At 42.7% G+C, this 25,499-nt stretch overlaps 1 protein-coding gene across 6 annotated transcripts in view; it reads left to right on the top strand.

Moving 5' to 3' along the window:
- The window catches only part of NHSL1 (NHS like 1), a 234,722-nt gene that overhangs the window by 203,585 nt on the left and 5,638 nt on the right, over positions 1 to 25,499 (top strand). For 4 of the 6 annotated variants that reach the window (XM_084777583.1, XM_084777584.1, XM_084777588.1 and 1 more), the window contains exons 4-6: positions 7,252 to 7,444; positions 11,658 to 11,789; positions 21,998 to 25,252. In XM_084777583.1, coding sequence (XP_084633709.1) covers positions 7,252 to 7,444; positions 11,658 to 11,789; positions 21,998 to 25,252 — 3,580 coding nt within the window. The remainder of the gene's footprint in view (positions 1 to 7,251; positions 7,445 to 11,657; positions 11,790 to 21,997; positions 25,253 to 25,499) is intronic. The other 2 variants (XM_084777585.1, XM_084777586.1) reach the window with 1 other exon arrangement.

Here is a 25,499-nt window from a genome sequence, read left to right as displayed (position 1 = left end):
ATTAATAAAATATATTTAAAAAAAAAAGAAAAAATGTATCTCCAGCAGTCGTCGTCCCTCAGTGATCCAGGGCTTGCTTGGTACTTCTGTGAGATCGTGAGTGCCATATCCAGTGCTAAAAACAAACAAATAAAATAAAATAAAATTTGTATCCCGTGTAAGAAGCACACAATCTGAAAAGTTTAAGGTTATGTTATTACTCTTGGCACATTTTAAATATGTGTACTTGATAAATTCAGAAAAGTATAAAATTTAAATTGTTATTAGTAATGCATTTTACCGATTTTGGAAGGTATCAAGTTAATATGAAGAAATCAGTAGCTTTCGTATTTATAGTCAGGAAAGAGATGGCAATTTAAAATTACTGTAGCAGACAAAAGAACCAAATTCAGGAAGGTACTGCATTTAGTAAATTCAGTAAAGAATATACATAATCTGTGTGAGGAAGCTTTAGAGTCGTATGAAAGAACAGAAATATAACATAAAGAAACGTTCTCAGACCGGAGGACTCAGTGTACAAATACTGTCATTTCTTCCAAAGTTAGTTTACTAAGTTAACTCTATAAAGAGGTAGATTTGCTCTGTTCTGTCTTGGGGCTATTGGAAGAGGACCATGGATGGGGGCTGGGTCCAAACATTAGTAGCTATGGTGCCTGGAAAAACCTAAGAGCAATGGGGAAGGGAAGCTGCCTGTGCAGATTTGCAAACAGAAATCTTTCAGTGTGGGCCTTGAGTGCGTGGACCAGCAGAACCAGATACCAAAACCAGAATGTAGTTTAGAAATGGACCAAAGTCTTCACTGGGTTTTGTAGATCCCTGAGCTGATGCTTCATTTCAGATGGGATCCAGTAAACATAGGCGGTTCTCCACACCAGCAGTCTGTGGTACTTCTATGTTTAAAACAAACAAACAACAACAACAACAAAAACCCAGGGCTTTATTCTCAAAGCCATGCTGACAACTTTAGGGCTTGCAGAAGAAGTCACTCTCAAGGGCAAATTCTCCTGGGAAACCCCTTTTCTATTTCCTAGGGAGGTTTGGGGCAGCATTGTGCAGGAAGGGTGAGCAATCTAGGAAGTTCACAAGTTAACAAATGCTTAGACTGCACAAGGTCTAATGAAAAGCATCTGATTTGCATCTAGCAAATATTAAATTTCCAGAAGTGCTTGTGGGTAAGAGCTTTGTCCTAAAATGAAAGTTGTTGATAGAGGGGAGGGTGAGGACCAACCCACTAGAAAAAGAACCTGAGGGGCATGTATTCTCCTTATTTACTCTAGATAATTGTCCTAGAATAATTATCCTAATTATCATCGTGGAAGAACTCTTACCAAGTATAAGGCTCTACAATCTGTTTGAGGGATAAAGAAAGGTAATTTGCTAATGAGAGCCACATGTCTCTGATATTAAAAGTGGTAATGTAGCGTGGCAAGAGAAATGATTAAATTATTTCCAATTGTCTGTGGTGCACATATCTGCATAGCAAACAAACATGCCATGAGCAAAAGTGCTGTCGGCAGAGGGGATTTAAAAATTCCAGAAAATGCCTTCGTGTCTCAACTGAAATCAAAGAACAAGTCGTTGCTCTTTGTTCTTATGTTGACTTTTTTTTTTTCCCGTTCAGTGTTCAGTGCATCTTAGGTTTGAAGGGTGATCCCTTACAGGTGCCAAAATGCTTCCTGCAAGTAGACAGGGGGGCTCTCCAGGTGCCACTGTGAGTGGCTTCATTTGGTGGTATGTTCATTGATTCCGGGAAACGTGCACAGAGGCCCCATTGTCTCAGAGCAAGGGCACCAGGTGCCGCTTACTCAACCTCTCGTATAGAATTCAGCCCCGGAGTGATGAGTTAGGTTGGAATTTTGGCAACAAACGGTTGGCCTTGGTGGTAGCAACAGAAAGTGAAGTTGTCTTTTCGATTTCCTGTTTGTTTTTGAACTGCACCCCAGGCGTGTTTTAGGCTTCGTTAAAGGAAATACTTAAATCAAAGGAAGACTTTGAAGAAAAGCAGGAGCCTCGCTTGCTGCTGTAAGTGTGAACTGGTGGCTCGTTTGCTCATTTGAACATGACGCAGAGAGCACAGGGTCCAGGCAGCTCCCCACCTGTTCAAGCTGGTTCCTTTGCTTCCTTACATGAGCACTGGTTTCTTTAACTGTAAAGAGATGAAACCACATGTGGTTCACAGGGGACAACCCTGGTCCACAGCTGCTCTCCTGTGTAATTATTAATAGCACTGCGCTTGCTTTAAAAAGTATTGTAGTTTTGAGATAGATGTTATCGCTGGGCTGTACCCACCTCCGAGACTGTTATAAGGTTAAGTATATGAATGTCTATAAAGCCCTGTGTACAGTGCCCGGAACAACACATTGTGTGCTTGGATAATGATGATTACTTTTATTAAACTTTCCAAGCCAGGCATCAAAGAAAATAGCACAATAGACAATGTCTGTTTTATGAAAATTTGGCCACCCTCCCAATCATCCTGTCTCTGATTCTACCCACATGGAATTTTCTGCCTGAAGCCATGGATTTGTGTGCTTTTGGCAGCTTAAGAAAAAAAAAAGTCTGACTATCCTGGCTTCACAGGCCATCCATATATACAGCTCTACCAGGAGTCATGCAGTATCTAACTTTATAATCCTAGCAACACACTTTAGAATGTCTTCAGAGTTTGTTCCCACATAGTCTCCCATTTTACATAAGAATACCTTGAAGTATGCATTTTAATACTCGTTACTGTTGTTTTAACGATTTCGAAGCCAAGGCTCAGAAACGGAATAATTCCATGTAATCACATAACTAGACAGGATCAGGGAGGGAGGGGTTGGGTCAAGTGCTTCTCAGATCCCCCCCCTCCTTTTCTTTCATTGTGTCATGTTACTTTTTGAAAGGGTAACATTACTAACTGTCCCCCTCCCCCATTTCTTTACTTTTATTCTGCCGCCTTTTGCTGTCTTTCTATCTTTGGATTGTCTGACGTTCATAGTAGGACTTCTGGAGGGTTTGGGGAGAGGAGAACTGGTTTGTGATTTACTGTGTGAGAAGAGAATATATTGCTGGAAAGGGAGAACTGGAGAATAGGATGAACAAAGAAGTAGGAGAGCAGATACCGGCCTAATGTAGTAACCTGCGTGTAGCAAGATTTTGTTAGTCTTCTTCCAGATGGTATAATAAATACGAAATAACGTATTGTAAAGAGGAAAAAAGTTACAATCTCAAAAACTGGAGGTCTCAGCTCACAGTTGGTTGGCGTCCTTGTCTGTGGGGCCTGTGGAGAGGCAGCATTTCATAGCAGGGATGAAGAATCAGGCAAAACTGTTCACCTGTGTGGCCAGGAGGCAAACATTTCATAAAAGGAAGGAGCCAGAGTTCCATTCTCCCTTTTGAGGGCTTCCTCACTATGACCCACCTCCCAACAATCAAACACTGTTTGCTAGCATGAAGCTAGGAAGCAGGCCTCTGACACATGGGGTGGGCATCATCCAGACCACATCTTTCTTAATAGAGCCCATAGAAAGATTTGTCACTGAGACTCAGCAGGGTGTTCCTGGTTCTTGTGTTTATACACAGATTGGGCCTGGGAGTTGGATCTTTCTGAAAGTCATCCACCATGGCCTTTTTCCTCAGTAGATGGTGGTACTGTGAAACAGCCACATTTGCATATTGATTTTGTGTTCCATTTGCCTGGGAAATTTGCTCACCAGAGAAGAGAGGTCTTTGAGAGCTTTGGTAAAATGGATTTGCTTTGTGAGTGAGCTGTCACACTGTAGCCAGTTCTGGGGATCCTCCCATGGCAACCAAAACTGCAGGGAAGTTCTGCCTCACAGTGAAAGCTGTGGACTCTGACATCATCCACCAGCGGAGAGAAAAGTAGGTTAGTTGGCCTGCAGAGCCTCTTCAGGATACAAAGGAGAAGTGCTTGTCCCCAGTCCTTGGTGATGTCACATGGTAAAGGAGCTCATCTGTTTTCCATTAGCCCACACCTTCACTTTCTCTCCGTTCACAGCTTTTTGGCCAGGTATTGCCTCTTACTACCTTCCAGATTTATGCTGTATTTCAAGCTGCTTGTTCTGCTGGAGTAAGCTTCTAACCCGATTGAGATTCAACATCAAACATGTTTTTATGTTTAATATAAAGAGAATGACAATAAGGTAATAAGATAATATGGTACCAGGCAACAGATATTATATTATAGAAGAGTTTATTAAATGAGCATGGGGGGGAGAAGGAATGGGGGAGGAGTCCCCCAGAGAGTGGGTGGGGGGCGGGAGGCAGACAGACAGGCAGAGACAGAGGAAGAATAAGAAATAGAGAGGGAGAGAGGGGAAGAATAAGGGAGAGTAAGAGAGAGAGCCATAGGAGGGTTTGTCCTTTTACATAGCCCTGGGCAGGGCCATGTCCCTGTAGCAGGTAAGCAATGACATCACAGGTAGGCAGACTGAAGCAGAATTCTACTACATGTGACTTTTATACAAACTGCCATGACATTCTCAAATAAAATCAGTTTTAATATGTGTGTGTGTGTGTGTGTCTGCACCTTGCCGTTAGAGAAATATGTTATTAGTCAGACTTAATGAGGTGTCAAAACTGCAAAAAGACTAGAACTAGTGGATTTGCATCAGTGGGATTAGCTCCTGATGCCTAAAAAGCCCATTTGATAATCTTAATATTTTATTTTGTACATGTGTGAGCAAGCACATGCCACCATGTGAATGTGGAGGGCAGAGGACAACTTGCAAGATTGGGGTTGCCTCATCATATGGTTCCTGGGATTGAACTCAGGTTGTCAGAGTTAGTGGCAAGTGCCTTTACCCACTGACTTATCTTCCTAGGAATTTTGTAAGGACGTTTTTTGTAAGAATCTGTGTGAGATCTCATCATCAGAACTGTGTTCAAGTTGGGGCCATGATAAGTTTTCAGTGACACATGCTCAACACATTGAGTGTATTTATCTAGTTAGAAGTATTAACTCACATTTTCCCTAGATGGAAAAGAAACTAGATGGTCTTTTTTTTTTAATGTTTTATAAGTTAGCAACAGTAAAAGTAGATATTGAGAAATTTAATGATATGATTTATATTTTTATCTCTACATTGTTTTTATTTATTTATTTTTAAATTTTATTAATTTAACTCAGTTGTTATCCCATCACTTGTATCTACATTGTTTTTATTACTATTGTTCTTGCAATCAAATAAAAATTGGTACTTGTTAATCCATGGGCTCTGCTTTTCTAAAGTCATATTTCTGTATCTCCCATGCTCACTGTCATTGTATTTAACATCCATGACCATGAGCATTTATTAAGACTTACAGTACTTATGAGGTACAGAAGGTAGGCAGTGCAGCCTCATCCCAGCAAAGGAGAACTTCAGAGTTTCAGAGGAGGCTAGGATTTTGGAGTGTTGAGCCTTGTGCCTACGCTGTCTTTCAGATTTGTGTCACTCAAGTAGTGGAAGGGATGGGTATTTTGGAAGAAGTTCATTTCCATAGCACTAAACTTGTGGCAGTGCTCTTATGCGGGACCCTAATGGCCCAGGATTATGGAGGAAAAGGCCAAAGAGAGCTTCAACCCCAGATACCTCAGATGAGAACTGCAGGAGTTGGCTCCCTCTGGCCTGCCAACCTGGCGCAGTCAACCCTCGTAAGGAATTTATTACCTTGCTGGTTATCAGACTTCACACCTTGTTTGACCTTATAAGATTCCCCCCCCCCCACACACACACACCATCCTCCCAGTTCCTGAGTATGCAGATGAAGTATTTTCCAACACCTCTCCCTGGCCAGTTGTGCACTGCCACACAAACCTGGGGCACAAACCTGCCCCAGAGACCCTGGCCAAGGGTATAAATACCCTTCCCACCCACCAATAAGTGAACCGGTTCTCTGAAGCTGTACCTTGCTCATCATATACTCAAGATCCTACATTGCACCCACCTGCTCTGGCTAAGCCTCCCTCCCTCCAGTTCAGAGCAAGGAGCCTAGATACCTCAAGGGGAGGAGCAGAAACGGGGCAGCAGGCTTGTGTCTGAGATGGTGGAGTGATGTCTTTTTGTATTTCTGTTTCTTCTGTGTGCCCTTACATTCCAGAAGGCATCTAAACACACCATTCAAAGCTAGGTAAACCTTCACAAATGCAAACAATTTATGAGAGGGGGCCTAGCAGTGTAAGTCTGTTTATCAAATAAAATGAAACAAAGCTGGATAGCAGTTACCCTTGCTTTGTGGGGCTTGTCTGAGAGAGGTTGAGTTGTCCCAGGAGTTGCTTACACTGCTGTCTACTTTAGGAAGCTCCAGGACCCTTTATTCTTAAGTAGAGCTCTTCTTAAACACCTTATTTATATAGCGGTACTTCAGCTTAAATTCTATAAACTCGATTAGTCCTTGTGCGTTTATTGTATGTCTCAAATGGCTACTTCCTCACAAAAGCCACCTATGCCTTTTGTTGTTGTTTTTGGTTTTGCTCTTGTTCTTAAGCATGGTGCATTTATTTTGTGTTCTTGGGTCATCGTTATTACAGAACAGTCTGCCCAGGAGTTCTGGTGAAGTCTTGCATAACATACTTGCCAACACAGCTTTTTTTTTTTTTTTTTGCTTTGCATATCTTCAGGTGCTGCAGGGAAGGGGCATTGAAGAAAGGCTCTTCTCCAGTGAGGATGCTGATCTGTGTCAAAGAGGACACAGCTGAAATGTTATTATGAAATTCTGATAAGGCTCAGAGCACAGCTTTAGTCGGCCTCTTTTAACTTAACAATTTCATGCCGATTTTTTTTTTAACCCACATAGATGGCTTTAGAGTTGCACAAACAACAGCTCCCTCATTTTGAAGCGTTTCCTGAAGTCAGAGACTAAAGAAAATAAGATTGAAGCTAGAAACTACTTTGAGCAAAACTGAATTTTTAATAAAGATGGTAACTGGTAGCCTTAGCTACGACATTTTTCTGGGCTTCTAATGTTAGGCTTAAGTCCATAAGCTTTCTAACCACGGCATAGCTAAGAGGGAAAACAACAACAACAACAACAACAAAAGGTTGTACAGGTTCTGTGGGTCAGCAAAATCTTCTGTTGTACTGACATTTTCTAGACCAGGGACAGGGTGAATCATATGTGTGAAGGGTCATGTGCAAAAGGAGAGTATTGCTCTGCTCTTAAAAGGGGAACCCTTCCTGACTTGCCTTAAATTAGTGTAATTTTTTTAAATAAACTTTTTTTGTAACTATTCCTGCTAATTATTTATACACCTTTCTCTCTCTGCAGTGTTCTTTCTCTTCATCGGAAGAAGAAAGATTTATTGGCATCAGGAGACCTAAAACATCAACGTCAGGTGACTTTTCCGACCTTCATACTCAGACGAACTGGACCAAATCCCTGCCACTGCCAACACCAGAAGAGAAGACCAGACAGCAAGCCCAAACAGTCCAGGCTGATGTGGTTCCTATTAACATAACTGGTATGCTTTGCGGGGCAAAAAGACTCAGGATGTCCTTGAGAGAATGTGACTTTGTTTTCTGTGTGCTGTTAGCATTTTGTTTATACATCAAAGTAAAGAGCTATAGTCTGGCCTCCTGCTCTTTGTTTCATGATGAAAACACTAGAACTCTGTATGGGTGTGCTTATAAAAACGCCTGTTGTTTGTCTGAGGAGACAGACCACAAATGTTCTAATTGCTCTGTTCTTAACTGAGATTTTGGTTATGTAGGAATATCCTGCAAAAATGGTCTTTAGCAGCAAAAATTGTATATTTCCATAGGCGATATTTCTAGAAGTGAAATTTTGTCTCATTATGTTTCTGATTATTTTCTTACCTTTTGTTTGTTCAAGTAGAAAAAGAAGGAAATTCTTGAGATAAAGGCGTCTAGTAAATTAGTAACCAGACCATATCTTTTTAAAAGTCTTAGTAGAATGATATAGGTATGCCTTACTTTCTATAATTTGACTTTTACTCCTCAAAGATTCATTTCTGCTAAGGAAACAACGTTTAAGAGTTGGCACATTGGCTATATTGGGGCTACTAATTGCTGGGTTGACTCATCAACCTTTTTGATGTAATGAAACACAGAGCACTTCAAGCTGAGCCTCATAAGTGTGGAAGAGCTGTTTAAAAAAAGAACCTAAATTTGCCATCTTTATCCCTTCTGCAGTGGGAAGGGCACAAAATGCAAAATGTTAAAGAGTTGATGGTAGCTGAACAAGGTCCTGAGTTTATTCCCCAGGGAATGGACACGGGGGGACACACACACACACACACACACACACGCACACACACACACACACACGTAGCATCCACCATCTGTACAATGCTGATATATTACATAGAAATAAGTGACTATGTGATGAAAGTTGCACACACAAAATCCACACAAAGCCTGGTCCCTATGTCCTTAAAACTGGCTGACCAAAAAGAAAAAGTTTTCGTTAACAATTAGGTTGAAAACCCATAGCGTCCTTCTGTCTTCTGAGGTTATTGCTTTTAGAAGGCATATTGCCATGGTACCAGTAAACTTGCAAGGGCTAATAACATTTAGATACGATTTATTTAAAAAAACAAAAACAAAATCTTAGAGTATATTTAGAAATTAATGTTTAGAATTTCCATGGAAACTTAATAAGTGCATGAATTGTTTTCCATTCCTTGTACATTTTTCACATTTTCACAGACTTAACCCTTTAAGAAACAGTATGACATTTTGATCCATCTTCTTTGTGAAAAGCATTGCTGATCTCTGTGAGCACACCTTCCTTCCACCCAGCTCACATCCTTAAAGTATTATTTTCATAAGTAAGAGTGGTGCAGAACAGTTTGGCACTTATCGCCTATTTCATTAGTTATCAGTATGTCTACATTTTCTACAATAAAACGAGTCATTTGATGGATGAAATGGAGAAGAAATGTAATTATATATGATTAAAAGGACCAAAGTAATATTATAACTTATGCATATTATGCAATGAAATATGACAACCCTTAAAGGAATTGGAATAAGACGTTCTGCCTTGAAATGAGGACAGTGAAAATAGAAATTTCAGGCACAAAGAAGTGTTTGTGGTGAAATACATCTTCGTAGATGGTCACTGAGTTCTTTCTCTGAGCTTTCATTCTTACCTGTTTGGCAGCTTAAGTGGATTTCGATACACAGACATAAAAGGAGACTTTTAAATGCCACTCACACAAGGTGAATAAACGCTAATGAAGAAGTGGACAGCCTGAGTCCTGTAAAACACAATCTGTTTTTAATTGAGTTGTTAGCATTTTTTTCAAAATGTCAATGTTAATTTAACAGTTATATACATATTGATGTGTTTTTCTGGATCTGTGTGTTCACACAGACACACATGTTTCTTAAGGATGCACTTCTTTAGTCTGGTCCAAAGAAGCTCTTCATTTAAAGCTTTCACTCTGAGTGGTTGGATTGGCACAGGGTTCTTCAGCCTCCTGCTTTTCAAATTATATATTTCTAAAATAATAGATTACTTTAGATAGAAATGCCACTGCTTGTAGAAAATGGTCATATGCTTATTAATTTGGATGATTATTGATTCTCTAACTTGGTTTTTTAGTAAGACTTTGGAAAAAAAAATATATATATGGCTTCAGATCTAGAGTGGAGCCTATCAGGCCTAGAAATGCAGAACAGAAACACAGTGAGCCACTGGCCTGCAAGTGGATTTAATCCCTTTAGTTACAGTCTTGTAGAGATTTGGTATGTTCTAAAGGCTGAGGAGGGGAAATATTTGAAATAAAAAGAACATGTGACTATATCCCATCATCTGTGATATGGATTAAGTCTTCTACCTAGAAGACAAGTGTACGGGTCAACACCCTTGAAAAGCATTTTGCAAACTGTTTTGCACTGATGTTTGAGCTGATGCTGTATATCAGCGAAAGGGAGCAGTTCAGTGCAACAGATAATTACCTCCTAACTACATATGCTGGACATTAGGGGAGTGTTGTTGAGGATGCCAGGGTACACGAGTCGTACCCTCTACTTAATGAATTGTGACATAGCCTTTTTGGGTCACAGAGTGAATATTGTAGATGGATTTTCATCACTATATGGTTGCTTCATAATTTTCTTAGTACTTGGGTGGTGTTTTTTTCTTTCCTACCCTATTGGGGCGGGGGGAATACTGGGAGACTAGATACAACTTTCTAGTAATATTTTGCTCGCCCTTAGTGCCTCCATCGAAGGAGTATCTTTTCTTCTGCTGCAAAGAACTAATAAGGCATAGAAGGACTTCTGCTCTTCAGCACTGCCTAAGCTGCTGTGTCCATGTGGCCTGACTGAATGGTGTCTACTGATGTTTCAGGCTCTGCTCTGGGTTGCTTCTGCTTTCTCTGTTCAGAGCAAAGTTACAAAGATCTTTAAGTTTACAAGGATTTATTTATTTATCCTCTTCAGTGGATGGTGTGTATTTAAAAATTAGCTTGTTTTAATGGGACCAGGTTCATATTTCATTCCTGTGAAACGGAAGTTGCATTATCTACCACATATCCATTTTGAAGATGTGACAATATTACTAAAGAAGGTGTGATTTATGTGAATATATGTATTTATTAAAATCTCATTTTTAAGATAGCTGCTATGCCAAAAGGCCAATACCACAAAACTTGCTCTAACCGATGTCAAACAGTTCAGAACAGACCAGTCTGATGCTGTCAGAGACCTTACTATTTTCTAATTTCCCATAATGTGCTAATCTGCTTGAACGTTGGGAAAACTCTCTGTGGCTGTGGGTTCTATTGTCTGAAATGGAATTAACTTTAAAAGATGCCAATAGAAAATGGGGATGCAGCTCATTGATAGAGCAGTTGCCTGGGTAAAACCCTGGGTTCAAGCCCTAGCACCTTAGAAAATGATGAAGAGTTCAGCTTTGACAGCAGCAGTGTTGCTGGGTCTCAGTGTGATGTTAGCACTTTATCATTATAAGGCTTTTTGGTTTCCATTACAATTGCCTCTCCTACTATAATGCAGTAATTCTCTATCTTCCTCAAGCTGCAAGCCTGTAATACAGTTCCTCATGTTGTGGTAACCCCCAATCATAAAATTATTTTATTACTATTTCATAACTATAATTTTGCTATTGTTATTAGTTATAGTATAAATATCTGATATGTAACCCCTGTGAAAGGGTTGTTTAACCCCAAAGAGGTCATGACCCACGTGTTGAGTACCACACCACATCTAAATTGTTAGTCTTTCTTGTCTGATGTTTGATAAGCTCAGACTTCAATTTGTTCTTACGCACAGCATCATACTAGTCTCTGTGGGATGACTAGATGAATTCAGTCTATATATTGTCATTAATACACACTGATACAAAAATTGGTCTTCGTGATCCAACCACTTTATGAAGCAGTCACACGCCAGGTAATTCATTCTCAAGTGACAAGGAATCATTTTTGCAGTGTGTTATTAACACATTTGCAGCTCCTTTGGGAGTGAGCCAGAGGTGCCTTCCTCTGGAGGACACACAGCCAACACTGGGAACAGCCTTCTGGTGATAATGTGCTTTTCTTTTTGCGCCCTTCAGCCTCCATCATCATATGACTGGCTAACCTCATTATTAATACTTTATCATTTTACAAGCTTCTGGAAGGACATGCATGGTGTCAGCTTGCTTGACAATAACATTGCTTTGCTTGTTCTACTATTCTACGTTAGGGGAGAATTTTGATCGTCAGGCCAGCCTTCGGCGGTCTCTAATTTACACAGACACTCTGGTAAGACGACCGAAGAAAGTCAAAAGGAGAAAGACTATTTCAGGAATCCCTGACATCATTCAGAAGGAGCTAGGTATGGCTCATCAGCGTTGCATTCTGTTGCCCCCCTCCTCCTTGCTGATCGAATTTACCACACTAACCTTGTACGGTGCTGTGAGGTCCACATGCTCTGATAGTCAGCCTCCAGATGAGGTCTTAGGTGGATGTTGCACCCTATATGCTGTGGAGCTGCTTTGGAGAAGAGGGATGGAGAAGAGGTTCAATGGAAACTTAGCCCAATGGAAATCGAGAATTCCGCCATCATCTCCAGGGACCCTAAGCATTGGTGGTTATGTCTATGATTCAGTTTACTTTTCATTTAGATCTTTTATTTAGATCTTGGGGTCTCACAGACGGAAACCTCTTTTAAGCCTCTACCTTAGGAGAAGCGCTTGCTAGGTCTTCTGGCAATGCTGGTGGGATGTTGTCCTGAGAAGAGGCAGTCTGAAGTTGTTTAATGGTAAATGTTATAGGAAATGGTGGTGAGGCTGCTGAACTGGCTCAGCAGGTAAAGGGCGCCCACTGCTAAGGCTGAGGACCTGAGGTTGCTCCCTGGGACTCACATAAGTGGAAGGAGAGAACGAACTCCAGAAAGTTGTGTTCTGCCCAACACATGTGTGCCACAGCACCTATGCAAACATGTAATTTTCTACATGTAATAAACACATGTAACAGATATAAAATATGTTCATGTATGTTTGATAAATCCGCCATCTAAAAAGCAAACAATTTCACAGCTTCTCTTGTCTAACTTAAAAACGAATCGGGCTGGTTGGAGTTGTTTAGCTCACTGTTTGCTCGCCCGTTGGGGTCATGTTTATTTTTCCTATGCTGTCATAATGCTTTCGTGCTCCCCCTGTAATCATTTTCTCCCCTTGTGTATCAATGAGACCCAGCACGAGAGCAGGCAGGGCCATCTTAACACAGCTCCAGCTCCAGACTGTTGGGGTTCGAGCCCTAGACATTGCTCCGCTTTTCTGAACTTCCTTCATTCTACAAATGGGATGGTGATCTTAACAGAGTCTACTACCTCATAGGGTTGTTTGAGGACCAAATGAGTTTATAAACAGGATGTACGTGGTCCCTGGTACACGGAAAATGGCCACTGTTATTTTGGGGGGACATCATGTTACTATCTTGAAATTCACTTCTTCCTCTTGTCAGCTTGTGGACTTTTTTCATAATAGTTACCTTATCTTGTTGTTTTTCTAAATTATTTAATTTTATTTTTATGTATATTGGTGTTTTGCCTACACATATGTTTGTGTAATCTTGGAGTTACACACAGTTCTGAGCTGCCATGTAGGTGCTGGGAATTGAACCTGGGTCCTCTGGAAGAGCAGTCAGTGCTCTTAACTACTGAGCCAAAGCTCCAGCCTCCCAAATGGATGTTTTAATTTACTTTTACTTACGGTTGAAGATTACACTTGAGAAATGCAAGAATCATTATCTCTGAAATTGCTTACAGATCTTTTAGTCAAAATGAGCTTATCCTAGCAACACAGATATTAATTACAGCACCTTGGGATCCCATTTTAGCTTCCAAGGCTACAGAGATTGCATGTATTCATTTCCCTCCAGGGTCATAGTTTAAATACCTTGTAGGAGGAAGGGCAGACCTACTGTTCCTCAAATGGCATTTTCCCCTTTACCAATATCTAGTCCTAGAGTGTTTATACCCTCTGGATTGTAGAAACCCTTGGATAACAATAGTAGTGCTTTGCCTCTTTCCACATAGTCCCAATTACCTGGTTCCAACGCAAGGGTTTAAAACCAAAGGCAGGGTCTGGAGAAATGACTTAGGTGAAACAAGCTTATCTCTTAATTTGGTTCCCACTCAACACTGGGTGAACCACACATCCCTGGGATCCCATAGCTCTGCCTCCATCTTGCAGTCTGAGGCAGTACCCTCTGCATGTGTGCACCCACATACACTAAAAATAAAACAAAGAAAGAACAACATAAACAAACAAACTAGAACAAAGGCAGAGCCGGGCACGGTGATTCACACTTACAATTCCAGCACTTGGAAGGTTGAAATGCCCTTGACTACAGAGGGAGAACTAGCATTTGGGAGGTTTAAGTGGAATGCCCATGGACTACAGTACTTTCCCTGTCTGCGAGTGGGGGGGGGAGAAGAAGAAGAAGAAGGAGAAGAAGAAGAAGAAGAAGAAGAAGAAGAAGAAGAAGAAGAAGACTGAATTAAACTGATTTCTCAAATCTGTCTTTGTTCAGGCACTACATGGTTTCTGAGCTCCCCATGAACTGTCTATAAATCTACGTACTAGTGACGTATGCACACTTTGTTCTCTCTTCAAAATTTAGTCGTATCTCAACCTTTCAAGCCTTTTCTCCCCTTGAAATTACAGGTCATACATATGAGGAAATAATCAGTATTTGTATTCTCAACTGTTTGATGAGCTGATCCCTTATAATGCTCAGGTAACGTTTCTTCATGAGCTAGCCTTTCCAGAAGACGTCCCTCAAACGAATGACCATAAAGCCAGGCAGCTGGGCCCTTTGTAAACCACTAAGGTTGTCTTTCCAACCAAAACAGTCGCTCTTTATGACTTTGTCCAGAGAGTAAGGATAGTTTGGCCAGGATAAAGGCGCACATCTACACAAGTGTTTTCTATGAATTGTCCTCTGATGTCTGTTATATGAAACCTAAAACCTGATTGTTAGGATTTGGGGAGGGGTTATTTATTTCATTATTTCATGTATATTAATGTTTTACCTGTTCACATGTATGTGGGCAACATATATGCCTGGTGCTTCTGAGAGTACCCAATCCCTTAGGACTAGAGTTCTTTTAGATGATTGTCAGCTGCCATGTCAATGATGGGAATCAAACCTGGGTACTATGTAAGAACAGCAGGTACTCTCCAGTCCTGGTGGTGCACGCCTTTAATCCCAGCACTCAGGGAGGCACGGGCAGGCGGGTTTCTATGAGTTGGAGGTCAGCCTGGTCTTCAAAGCAAGTCCAGGACAGCCAAGGCTCAATAGAGAAACCCTGTCTTGGAAAACCAATAAATAAAATAAAATAAAGAATAACAGGTGCTCTTAACTGCTGAGCCAACTCTGTATCCTACAAACTAGACTCTTTAGTCATTTGCAATATTGAGCCAGTCAGGAACACCCAGTAGCTTAGTTGCTTATTTGATTTTCTGAAATGATCTGCCCATCAAGGGCAGCCACATGTTCTGAACTTCCAACATTGTTTGTTTTTTTGGGGGGGGGGCAGGGGGGTTGTTTGTTTGTTTTAAGATTTATTTATTTATTACATATACTGTGTTCTGCCTATATGTGTGCCTGCATGCCAGAAGAGGTCACCAGATCTCATTATAGATGGTTGTAAGCCACCATGTGGTTGCTGGGAATTGAACTCAGAACCTCTGGAAGAGAAGACCGTGCTCTTAACCTATGAGCCATCACTCCAGCTCCCTAACATTGTTTTTAATTGATGAAGTACTCCTTTCTTTTTTACATGTGACATGGGATCACCACCAGTGCTGGAGAGAAAACATTTTCCCCATATTGTGGGGCACTGTGGCTAAAAGCTGGTGGCTCAGGCCTGTGATTCTGCTACTTAGAAGACCAAGGCAGGAAAGTAACAAGTTCAAGGTCTGCTGAGGTTACAGGGTGAGTTCAGGGCCAGTTTAGGTAGCTGAGTGAGATGATCTCAAAGTTAAAAAAAAAAAAAATGTGGTGAAGGATCTGGGACTGTAGCTCAGTATTAGGATACTATCCTAGCACGTGTAAAGGTCCTGGGTTCAGTCTGCAATATTGGGGGCAAAGTAAGGCCAACCAATCAAACTAAAGGATAATTGGCTGGTGATGTAGGTAAGACCATAGAGTATACAGGAAGCCCTGGCTTTCATCACCGTCCCTGTCTAAAACAGATGTGATGGCACACACCTGTAATCCCAGCATTCAGGAGATAAGGCAGGACAGTCAGAAGTTCAGGGCTATCCTCAGCAACACAGAAAGTGTGGGGCAAGTCTGGGCTACAATGGGAGGAAACTTTTTAAAAAAGAAGCAATTAGATAACAACTCTTTAAAAACATTTTAGTACTTATTTTTTATAGAACATCTTTTGATCATATTCTAACTCCTCCCCCAGTTTGTCCTAGGTCTAAGCTTTTCTTTTCCTGACACTTGCTCCATACCAGATCCGACCCTCAGATCTGTTTGCCTCTGTCTCCTGGATTAAAGGCATGTTTGTGTTCCAGCAGGATCACACACAGGTCTAGAAGACCTTTGCATACGATCTCTTGCCAGCCAAATCACATAGAAGTAGAAAGTCTTTAGATGTGCTCTCTTGTCAGAACAACCAAGTTCTGAATTAGCATTCCTCTGCGTCCATGTTTGATGACGTAAGGATGTGGTGTCGTCAACAGCAGGGGCTTAACTTTAGATAGTAGAAGGTAACCAATAGTATTGGCAATAGCCTGTGATATTTGACAGGGGAGGAGGGTCTGAGGGACCCCGTTGGCCAGGGACTCAAAAAAAATATCACCAGTTTCCAGAACTGAGATTTTAGTGGGTAGTACATGATGTCTGCTTCTCTCCTGTGTTTTATGATTGACTATATTTGCATTCCCTGTGTTTGTCTAAGCTTCTGCAGTAGTAAGTTCCTATATGGCGTTATTACATTCTGTTTTTAAATATTGGCTAGTGGGATTGGTGGATATAACGAAAGGTAACAGTTGATAGGTTCTCTTTAGCGAAAATGATATCTCAATATATTTTAAATTCAAATAAATTCCATGAGCTCTGTTGGCACCTGAACGACAGACCTTTATTACTAGTTCTCCTTTTGTGGTTAGGGTGTTTGTTTTGTTTTTGTTTTGTTTTAAATCACATAGCATTTATTTATTCCTCTACTGAGACAACTGAAATTTATTCTGTGAAAATATTCATAGTTTGTTTTAGGAACATAAATTCCGTGGTCATTCTGATAGGCTTTATATTAGTTGTTTCTCATCCATTTTTTATAACATCTTTAAGAAAAGATTATTATTTTCATAAGAAAGCTATAACTCAGCTGTAGATGGTGAGGCATTTTGTCTAGCATTTTTTTTCTGGAGCCTAGAATGGCTTTACGCCTTTCATTTTACCCAAAGGCATCAGGATTTTGTTTGTGGCGTTTGAACAGTGTAATAGTGGTAGTTGAAAAATCTACCATAAATCTATGCAGATTCGTGGGGAGGAAGTTGCACTATTTTTTAATATTCTCTTTTTAAGTCTCCCCCACCAATACACACAGGAATCAAGTCCTGGGTTTTACATACTAGGAACGAGAGCATTCTATCACCAAAGTAAAACTATGTCTATAGCTGATTTCTATGGTATTGAAAAGAAAGGACGTGTTATGATATGGAATTGAGATATCCTTGAACATTCGGAATTGATCTGGTACCAAACAGGTCAGCCTTCCACATCACCAAGTGCTAGAAACTTGTACCTTATAATTTTCTATCTTTAATGTAGATATTTTCCCTCTATTTCTGCCCACTTGGCTCCTTCCTTCATTCATTCTTTCATTCCTTCCTTCCTTTCTTCCAGTAATAAGAAAGAGTTTATTCTAGATCCAAATTTAAATGGCCATGGTCCGGAAACACAGATTTAGGTTACCCTAAATTCCATCTTCCAACATGGAAGCAGTTTCAGGAAGTTTTACATTTTTACAGAATAAAGAAGACTTTCATAAACCAAGCTAAGTTTAAAATATATTGGTGAGTGCAGCAGAGAGATAGTTACCGCAGTGTAGGGAAAGCTTTTCTGTATGCCTCATTGGCTAACTTGATGATTAGCTTTTGGGTTGGTAGAAGATAGTGGTCTGCTAACTTAATAGATTCTAAAAGGTTTTTATCTGTTAGTTACAAGATGTTAGTTCCAAGACAGAGACAGGCAAGGAATAGTTGTTTATGGGGCTAAAGCTTAAAATAATTACCTTCTGGACCTGCCACATTCTAGCCTCTTTATACCACTGTAATTCTAATTAGTCAATCAGTCTTTGCAGAAATAGCTTCTTTCCAGGCATTCTCATGAATAATTCCTTTTATTGACCAAGTATCACATGTTGAGCATGTGGGGGCCACATATTCTTTATTAAATATTATAAGATTTCTCTTAGCCCAAAGGCTCATTCCTCGGATCTGATGTTGAGGAGGCTGAGTTGGTTCCACTTGCCCTCTTTCTGAGAGATGTCCTAATGTATATGTTTGTGTGTCTCTTTTTTTGGTGAATACCTGGCAGAGTGTAGAGGAAGGTGATAGGAGCATCTTTGGTAACAACACTGAGTCTCCATTGTCATGGTGAAGGAAAGGACTTTTTGCTAGGGCGCCTTCCTTGCACTGTGACATCTCCGAGGTTGATGAGAGTGCAGACACAGACACACACACACACACACACTTGGGGACATGTTCATATGATGGTTATGTGTTGAATAATTATTAATATTTAATATTGAGTTATTATTTTAGTGAAATCAGTGATTACTCCTTAACCAGCTTTATACCCCAAGTAACCACACAGAGAGACTAACATCGATTTAATTAGCCTGTAGCACAATGCTGCACAATAGTTACTCCATCCTAAATCTCCATGCTAGTACAGTTTCCTCTCCTTCTGCTATTTCACTTTATACTTGCTTTTTACTCCTATCCTAGGTCTGGCTCATTCCTCCTGGTGCTTCCTGGTCTTCTCCTTGTGGCTCCATCCTCTCCTTCCTTCTCTCTCCTCCCCTCCCTGGATCAGATGTCCCCTGTCATTCTCTGTTATTGCTCAGCATTGGCAAGGTGGTTTTTATTAGCAACACAGAGAACAAAGGGTGACATGTTTACACAAACTTGAAATAAACATCACAATGCAATGTGCAGATCGATCCAGACAGTGGAGCAGAGAAATCAGCATTTGAACGAACAAGTATAAACTGTACACAGTCCACAAGAACATTATGCCAACAGTTAGTTATGTTTTGTCGGGCACGGACAATTCTTAGGAACCTCATCCCAACCCTTGTCCTTCTAGGGGTGGCCAGTAGTGCTCAGAAAAGCCTGCATCTTGACCCTTCTAGAATTTACTACCAAAGCATTCCTGGTTGCCTTATAACTTGTTGCTTTCCATTTGAGTAGGAAAAAAAAATCACCTTTTCCCCTATGCTCTCTTTTTAAATTAATCTTTAAAAGTTTTATATGTGTACTATATATACACGCTGTTTTCCCCCTCCTTCTGACTGTTCCCATGACCCTAATTGCAAATTCGTGGTTTCTTTCAAGCATGTGTATGTTTGTCTATATACATTTATGAATATCCTCCTTAGGTCATTTAGCTTTGCTCTTTCATGTTTTAACGACTGACCCCTTGGTATTGGATAATCACCTAGAGTGTTCGTATATGGGGATGACCCCCCCCCCACACACACACAGCAGTCATTAATTGTTCTTAATCTAGGGATGTGGCCCCTTAAGATTTCCCCCACCCACACTGGCATATCAATTGGTGTAGTCATTGTCTGGGTCTTATTTAGTTTGTCATATTATTGAGATTTCATGGATGAAGCCGGATATAATCCTGAAACAGACATCCTGGTCCTCTGCCTCTGATAACCTCCGCATTCCCTCTTCTCAGACCTATGTGAGCCTTAGGCATACAGGTTATGTTGTCTGTCTATCAGCTGGATCTAGGCAACCCACAGTTAGTTGGTCTGTGCATTTTGACCACCTGTGGATTTCTGAAATAGTCATCAACTGCTACAAAAGAATCTTCTTTGATATGAGCTACACTTATCTGTGGGTATAAAGATAAGTAATTATTTTAGTTTGGGCAGTGGGAGTAGTAGGTTCTTTAAAACTCATGACCTTCCCTAGTCACAGATAACTGATTAGGTTTAGTACTGCCATCCACTCCTTCCTGTGGAGTAGCCCTGTGACCAATTAAACACCTGATGGCTACCACTAAGATATAAGTGCCACTATTTCGATTTTAGGGATATTTTGCCATGTGGCTTATTGTTGTAGTTTGTTAAGTATCACAGGTGGTTAGGACTATGGATTGGCTTTCTTCCTTGGCAGCTTGTGTAGCACATCTCAGTACTATGAGGGCTAGTCCTCAAAGGAGGCTTTCAGTTTAATTCCTTTAAGCCCTATGCTCAAAGTGTGCGATGTCGTCACTTACCCACAACTTCTGGGAGACAACCAAAGGCAACAGCAATGCCTTATAATTGTTTGGGGAGTTATTTGGACTCCCCTGACCAACAACTTGAAAGGAAGTTCCTTATGCCTGGCACTGAAGTTTTTGTTAGTCTATAGCTCTATGGGGGAGCATTACCACCTCAAGTGTTGTAAACTTATTTAACTTCATCAGACGCATGTGCACAACACATATGTTATATCTAGTTTTAGGTAAGTGTGAAATATGATCCTCTATGGCTTTTTCAAACATCCTTAGTGTTGTTTTTAGTCTGTCCTCCTGCCCCTCTTAAAGCTCCCCCTGGTTTTTCCTGTTTCCCCCTTCGTATGACCTGTAACCCTTAATCATAAGATGATGCAGTAATATATGTGAACGTTATGTTAAAGAGTTTTCATATTTTACAATCTGATAAAGTTATTTTGTCTAGTCTCCCCATACATATTTCTTGCTGAATGAAAAACAAAACAAAACATGGAACCATGGTTTTGCCACTAGTTTTAAATTTTTGGTTTTTACTAAGGATTAGTTTTATTTCTTAGTTTGTCTTGGATAAGTTCCTGGCTTTGTGATTTTTTTTTTCTTTTTAAGCTCTGCTATTTTCTGTATAGCTTGATATCTTTTTATTTACAGTTACAGTTTTTATCACCTACTTCCTTCTTTTTTTTGTCCCTGCTCGTGTTTCTTCATTTCTCGTTTGAACATACTACTCTCTGGTTGGCTGTAAGCTCCAAGAAATAAATATCCCTAATTTGAGGGAATGTTCCCTGGATCAGTTCCTGTAGCACTTCCCCTAACCAGCAGATTGTTGTTGAATTTTGAATGTCACCATCAGACAGATGATAATGGCTTAAGATGGATAATGAAATCCTTGAAACACAGATGGACTCATAAATCAATTTTCTTTTTCTTAGAACTTCTTTCTGATAGAAGAATCAATGTAATTAACACTGGTTTTAGACCATTATCATTTGAATGGCATCTCTGTGGCCCTATTGTCTGACAGCTCCATTTATTCGATGCTTGATGCATGTGGTACTTTGCTCTGTAACTTGGTTGGGGGAAGGCTACCTTGAAGTCTCTTCTAATAGGTAGTTTTTTGGAGTTTTGTTGTCATTGGGGGTGTATATGTGTGCACTTGATTCTGTGAGGTGGGGGGTGGTATGTTTGTGGGCAAGTGTTCATACAGATGTATGCATATGGAGGTTCGAGGATCCATCCACCTTGCTTTTTTTTGGGGGGGGGGGGAGGGTTTGAGACAGGTTTTCTCTGTGTAGCCTTGGCTGTCCTGGACTCGCATTGTAGGCCAGGCTGGCCTTGAACTCACAGGGATCCACCTGCCTCTGCCTCCCAAGTGCTGGAATTAAAGGCGTGCACCACCACCGCCTGGCCCACCTTGCTTTTTGAGACGGGGTCTTTCACTGGTCTGGAATTCCCCAAGTAGGCTAGAGTAGTTGCCCAGTGAACCCTGGGATTACCTGGCTACCCACCATGCTGGGCTGTTTTGTGTCTTTTCTAGGGATTGAAGCCAGATCCTCAGGCTTATGTGACAAGCACTTTACTGAACTATCTCCTTGGGTTCTGCTGTTTGTGGGGACAAGGTGTCACTATATAGCCCAGACTGGCCTAGAACTCAAGATTGTCTGCCCCTTCCTCCTCAGGATTAGGATTATAGGGGTATACCACCACACCTGGCAAACATCACTTATTTAAAAAGTTAGTCTCCCACAGTACTCAGTAACCATGATCTCAAATGGGACACCCAAGAATTCCATGTTCATTATTCATGTTATAGGATGATCTGCAGTTCCAGTTAAGAAGAAAAGTATGCGAAATTGATAGCAAAGGTTTTAGGAGATACTAGGAATAGTTAAGTGCAGCTGGGTACTGAGTCAAATAGAAAATGGTTGCAGGTTTTTGTTGTTGATAGTGTCTTGTTTTGTTTTGTTTTATTATAAGAGAGTCAGAGGGCACTGAGAGTACAGGTGATCTTAACCTCCTATGGATTTCTATTTTCAGCTAACAAGCCTCTTTCTGCTTTATCTCCAGCAACAGTCACAGGCCAAGATGATGATGGTAGTGGTCACTCAGTGTACACCCCAGACCACTACTCTACATTAGGAAGGCTTGAGAGCTATCGGTCTGCTGGGCAGTGCTTGGAAACCAGGGATTCCAGCTGTCAGACAGAAGACGTGAAAGTCATCCCACCGTCAATGAGAAGGATCAGGGCACACAAGGGGCTAGGCATTGCTGCCCAGATTAGCCACCTGTCGGGCTCCTCTGGCAACATGTCTGTGCTGAGCGACTCAGCTGGTGTTGTGTTCCCGTCTCGCCTCAATAGCGATGCTGGTTTCCACAGTCTTCCGCGTTCTAGTGCAAGAGCAGGCACCTATTCCCTGGAGGCAAGGATGGGTGCCCTGGGCTCTGCTGAAGATCTGGATGGCACTTTTTCCTACCAGGGCAGTAACTCACAGGAACACGAAAACTTTGCACATTTCGGAGGTGCCTCAAGGACTGGGATGCTTTTGAGGCCCAAATTCCAGCAGCTGAAGATCCCAGAGAGTGAAAGCATAGCAAATCCAGCCTGCGTGGTTTCGCCTCACGCAGCCTATTCCACCAGCATCATTCCAAACGCCACCCTACTGTCCTCTTCGGAGGTTATTGCTATTCACACTGCTCAGAGTGCTGGACAGCTGGACAGCAGAGTACCTGGCTCATCTTTGTACTCAAAGATAAAACCCAGAGATCGCCCCACACCCAGATGTTCCGTGAAAGATGACCCCTGGGACGAAGGCCGTACCAGTCTCTCAAAGGCTTTAGCCTCTCCTGCTTCCAGTGCCACCACATTGTTATCCCTCTGTGATTCCGAGGTCTCTCTACATGCCCCAGCCAGTAGGGAGAACGGGTCCCAAGCCATACTCTGTCACTGTAGAAACAGCCTGAGCTTTCCTCCCCACCCTCCGGACATGGATGGCAAGAGTGAGTCTACTTATTCAGGGGACAGGGGATGTGGCAGTTCTGAGGCCTGGGAATATAAGTCATCCAGCAATGGGCAGGCATCCCCACTGAAGCCACCCCTGGCCACCCCTGGTTGCTCTACCCCTACAAGTAACATGAGCAGCTGCAGTTTGGACCAAACATCTATCAAGGAGGATGCCAGGTCCCTGTATTCAGAGGACCAGGATGGTTACTATCCGGCCACTCAGAGTGACTCTAGACAAGAGGCCAGGAACTTGTACAGTATCAGTGATGGCTTCGGGAACCGCAGACACAGCATGGTCAATGTTTTTGATGGAAGGACTCAGGGGAGTCCACAGGATCAGGCCTGTCACCGAGACAAATCCCTTTCGAGAAACATCTCTCTAAAGAAAGCAAAAAAACCACCCCTGCCACCCTCCCGGACAGACTCACTGCGAAGGATTCCCAAGAAAAACAGCCAGTCAAATGGACAGGTGCTCAATGAGAGCCTGATCGCCTCGCTCCAGCACTCGCTGAAGCTAAGCCTCCCTGACAAGGGTAGCAGCTCCCCTTCCCAGAGCCCCTGCAGTGACTTTGAGGAACCGTGGCTCCCCCGGTCAAGGAGCCAGAGCATTGTTAGCGAGGGTAGTAGCATGACCTCCACTACTACCCCCAATGTGTATTCTCTGTGCGGCGTCACGCCATCGCAGAGCGACACAAGCAGCATCAAGTCGGAGTACACGGACCCTTGGGGCTACTATATTGACTACACAAGCTTGCAGGAGGATCCAGGGAACCCCGCAGGGGGCTGCTCGGCCAGCAATGAGGCACCAACTGGAAATGGGCCAGTACGCCACACCCAGGAGGGCTCTAGAGTCCCAATGCCCCAAGTGCCCAGCAACTCAGTTAAACCAAAGATCACCTCACCAGAGAAGTCACAGAGAGTCACTTCTCCATCCAGTGGGTATTCTAGCCAGTCGAATACACCCACAGCACTCACCCCTGTGCCTGTGTTTTTAAAGTCAGCCTCACCAGCAAATGGGAAGGGGAAGGCTAAGCCCAAGGTTCCAGAAAGGAAGTCATCTCTGATCTCCTCAGTGTCCGTCTCCTCCTCATCCACTTCTCTCTCCTCTAATACTTCTACTGAAGGAAGCAACACCGTGAAGAAACCGGATTCAGCCCTGGCCTCTCCCCTTGCTCCTCCCCCTCCTCTACCCCCTCCGCCTTCTCCCTCTCTCTGTCCGGCAGACAAGTCCCCCTATCTTCCACCACCTCCTCCTCTGGCGGATTGCTCTGAGGGCTCTCCTCTGCCTCCCTCTCCTGTGTTCCCCCCTCCACCACCAGAAGCCCTTGTTCTCTCCTGCTCCCCCACTGACAGGTGCCTTTCTCCTCCCCCCATAGGACTTAGCCCCCCTTTGCCAAGGTCCTCACCTCCCTTGCCAGCTCCTCCACCTTTCTTGCCCTCCTCAGAACCCCCACCCCCTCCGCCCTTGGACCCCAAGTTCATGAAAGAAAACAGGCCTGTTGTGAAAAACTCTAGCCAGTCTGAACCCTCTCGAGAGGCCCCCAGGCGGCCGGCCAACAAGGAGGAGGGCTGCCGACCCCCCATGCCCCTGATCACCACAGAAGCTTTGCAGATGGTGCAGTTGAGGCCGGTGCGAAAGAACTCAGGTGCCGAGGCATCTCTGTTTTCTGAACCGTCAGTACAGGAACAACGAACTCCGACTGCTCCACAGTATCACTTAAAGCCATCTGCTTTCCTCAAATCCCGAAATAGCATAAATGAAATGGAGAGTGAAAGCCAGCCTGCCTCTGTGACGAGCTCGCTTCTGATGCCTGCCAAGAGCCAGAGTCAGGGTGACCATGACAGTGCAGCTGAGCGCAGCCGCCTTCACAGCCGCAGCGATGGAGTTCCAGGCCTCAAGACCACTCTCGCCCCAGACTCGTCACCCATCAGGAAGCCACCCCCCATCTCCAAGAAACCCAAACTGTTCCTGGTGGTACCACCTCCGCAGAGAGATTTCACCGCGGAGCCCACAGAGAACGGGAGCGAAGCATTCCCAGGCGTGCCCAGCCCTAGCAGGGCAGACGGGGAGGCTGTGCACAGCCAAGAGGAGAAATCCACCCCAGCACCCCAAGCTGGCTCTCATGCTACGGCCCCCACCCCCGGCAGTCCCGTTCTGGAAAGAGGAACTGCACGGTCCTTGTCCCCTGGTACTGTGGAAGCCAATGTCCCCATGGTCCAGCCCAGTACCTCACCGGGCCCCACACAGCAAGAGTCAGCCAAGAGCAGCGTGGATGGTGAGAGAAATGCGAAGAGCTGCCTGTCTCAACAGAGCGGCGGAGGTAAGCCTGGCTGCTCTGCTTTACTCCTCTGATCCTCTGGAGATGAGCCAAATAGGGCTGCTGAACACTCGTGGAAACCAGGTGAAGCAGCCTAGACTTAGGCGAAAGCCGGCAGTGTGTAGGCTTCTTACACCTCATTACCCAAGCTGCTTTGTGAAAAATTAAAAAAAAAAAAAAAAACCCACCAAAACTCCGGATCCAAGAGTAGGAAAGAGAGAGGAGTCGCGAGTGGGGCTAACTCTGCAGC

The sequence above is a fragment of the Acomys minous genome (assembly GCF_964271855.1).
Source record: "Acomys minous genome assembly, chromosome: 3".
NCBI lineage: Eukaryota > Metazoa > Chordata > Mammalia > Rodentia > Muridae > Acomys > Acomys minous.
This window is presented reverse-complemented; position numbering and strand designations above follow the sequence as displayed.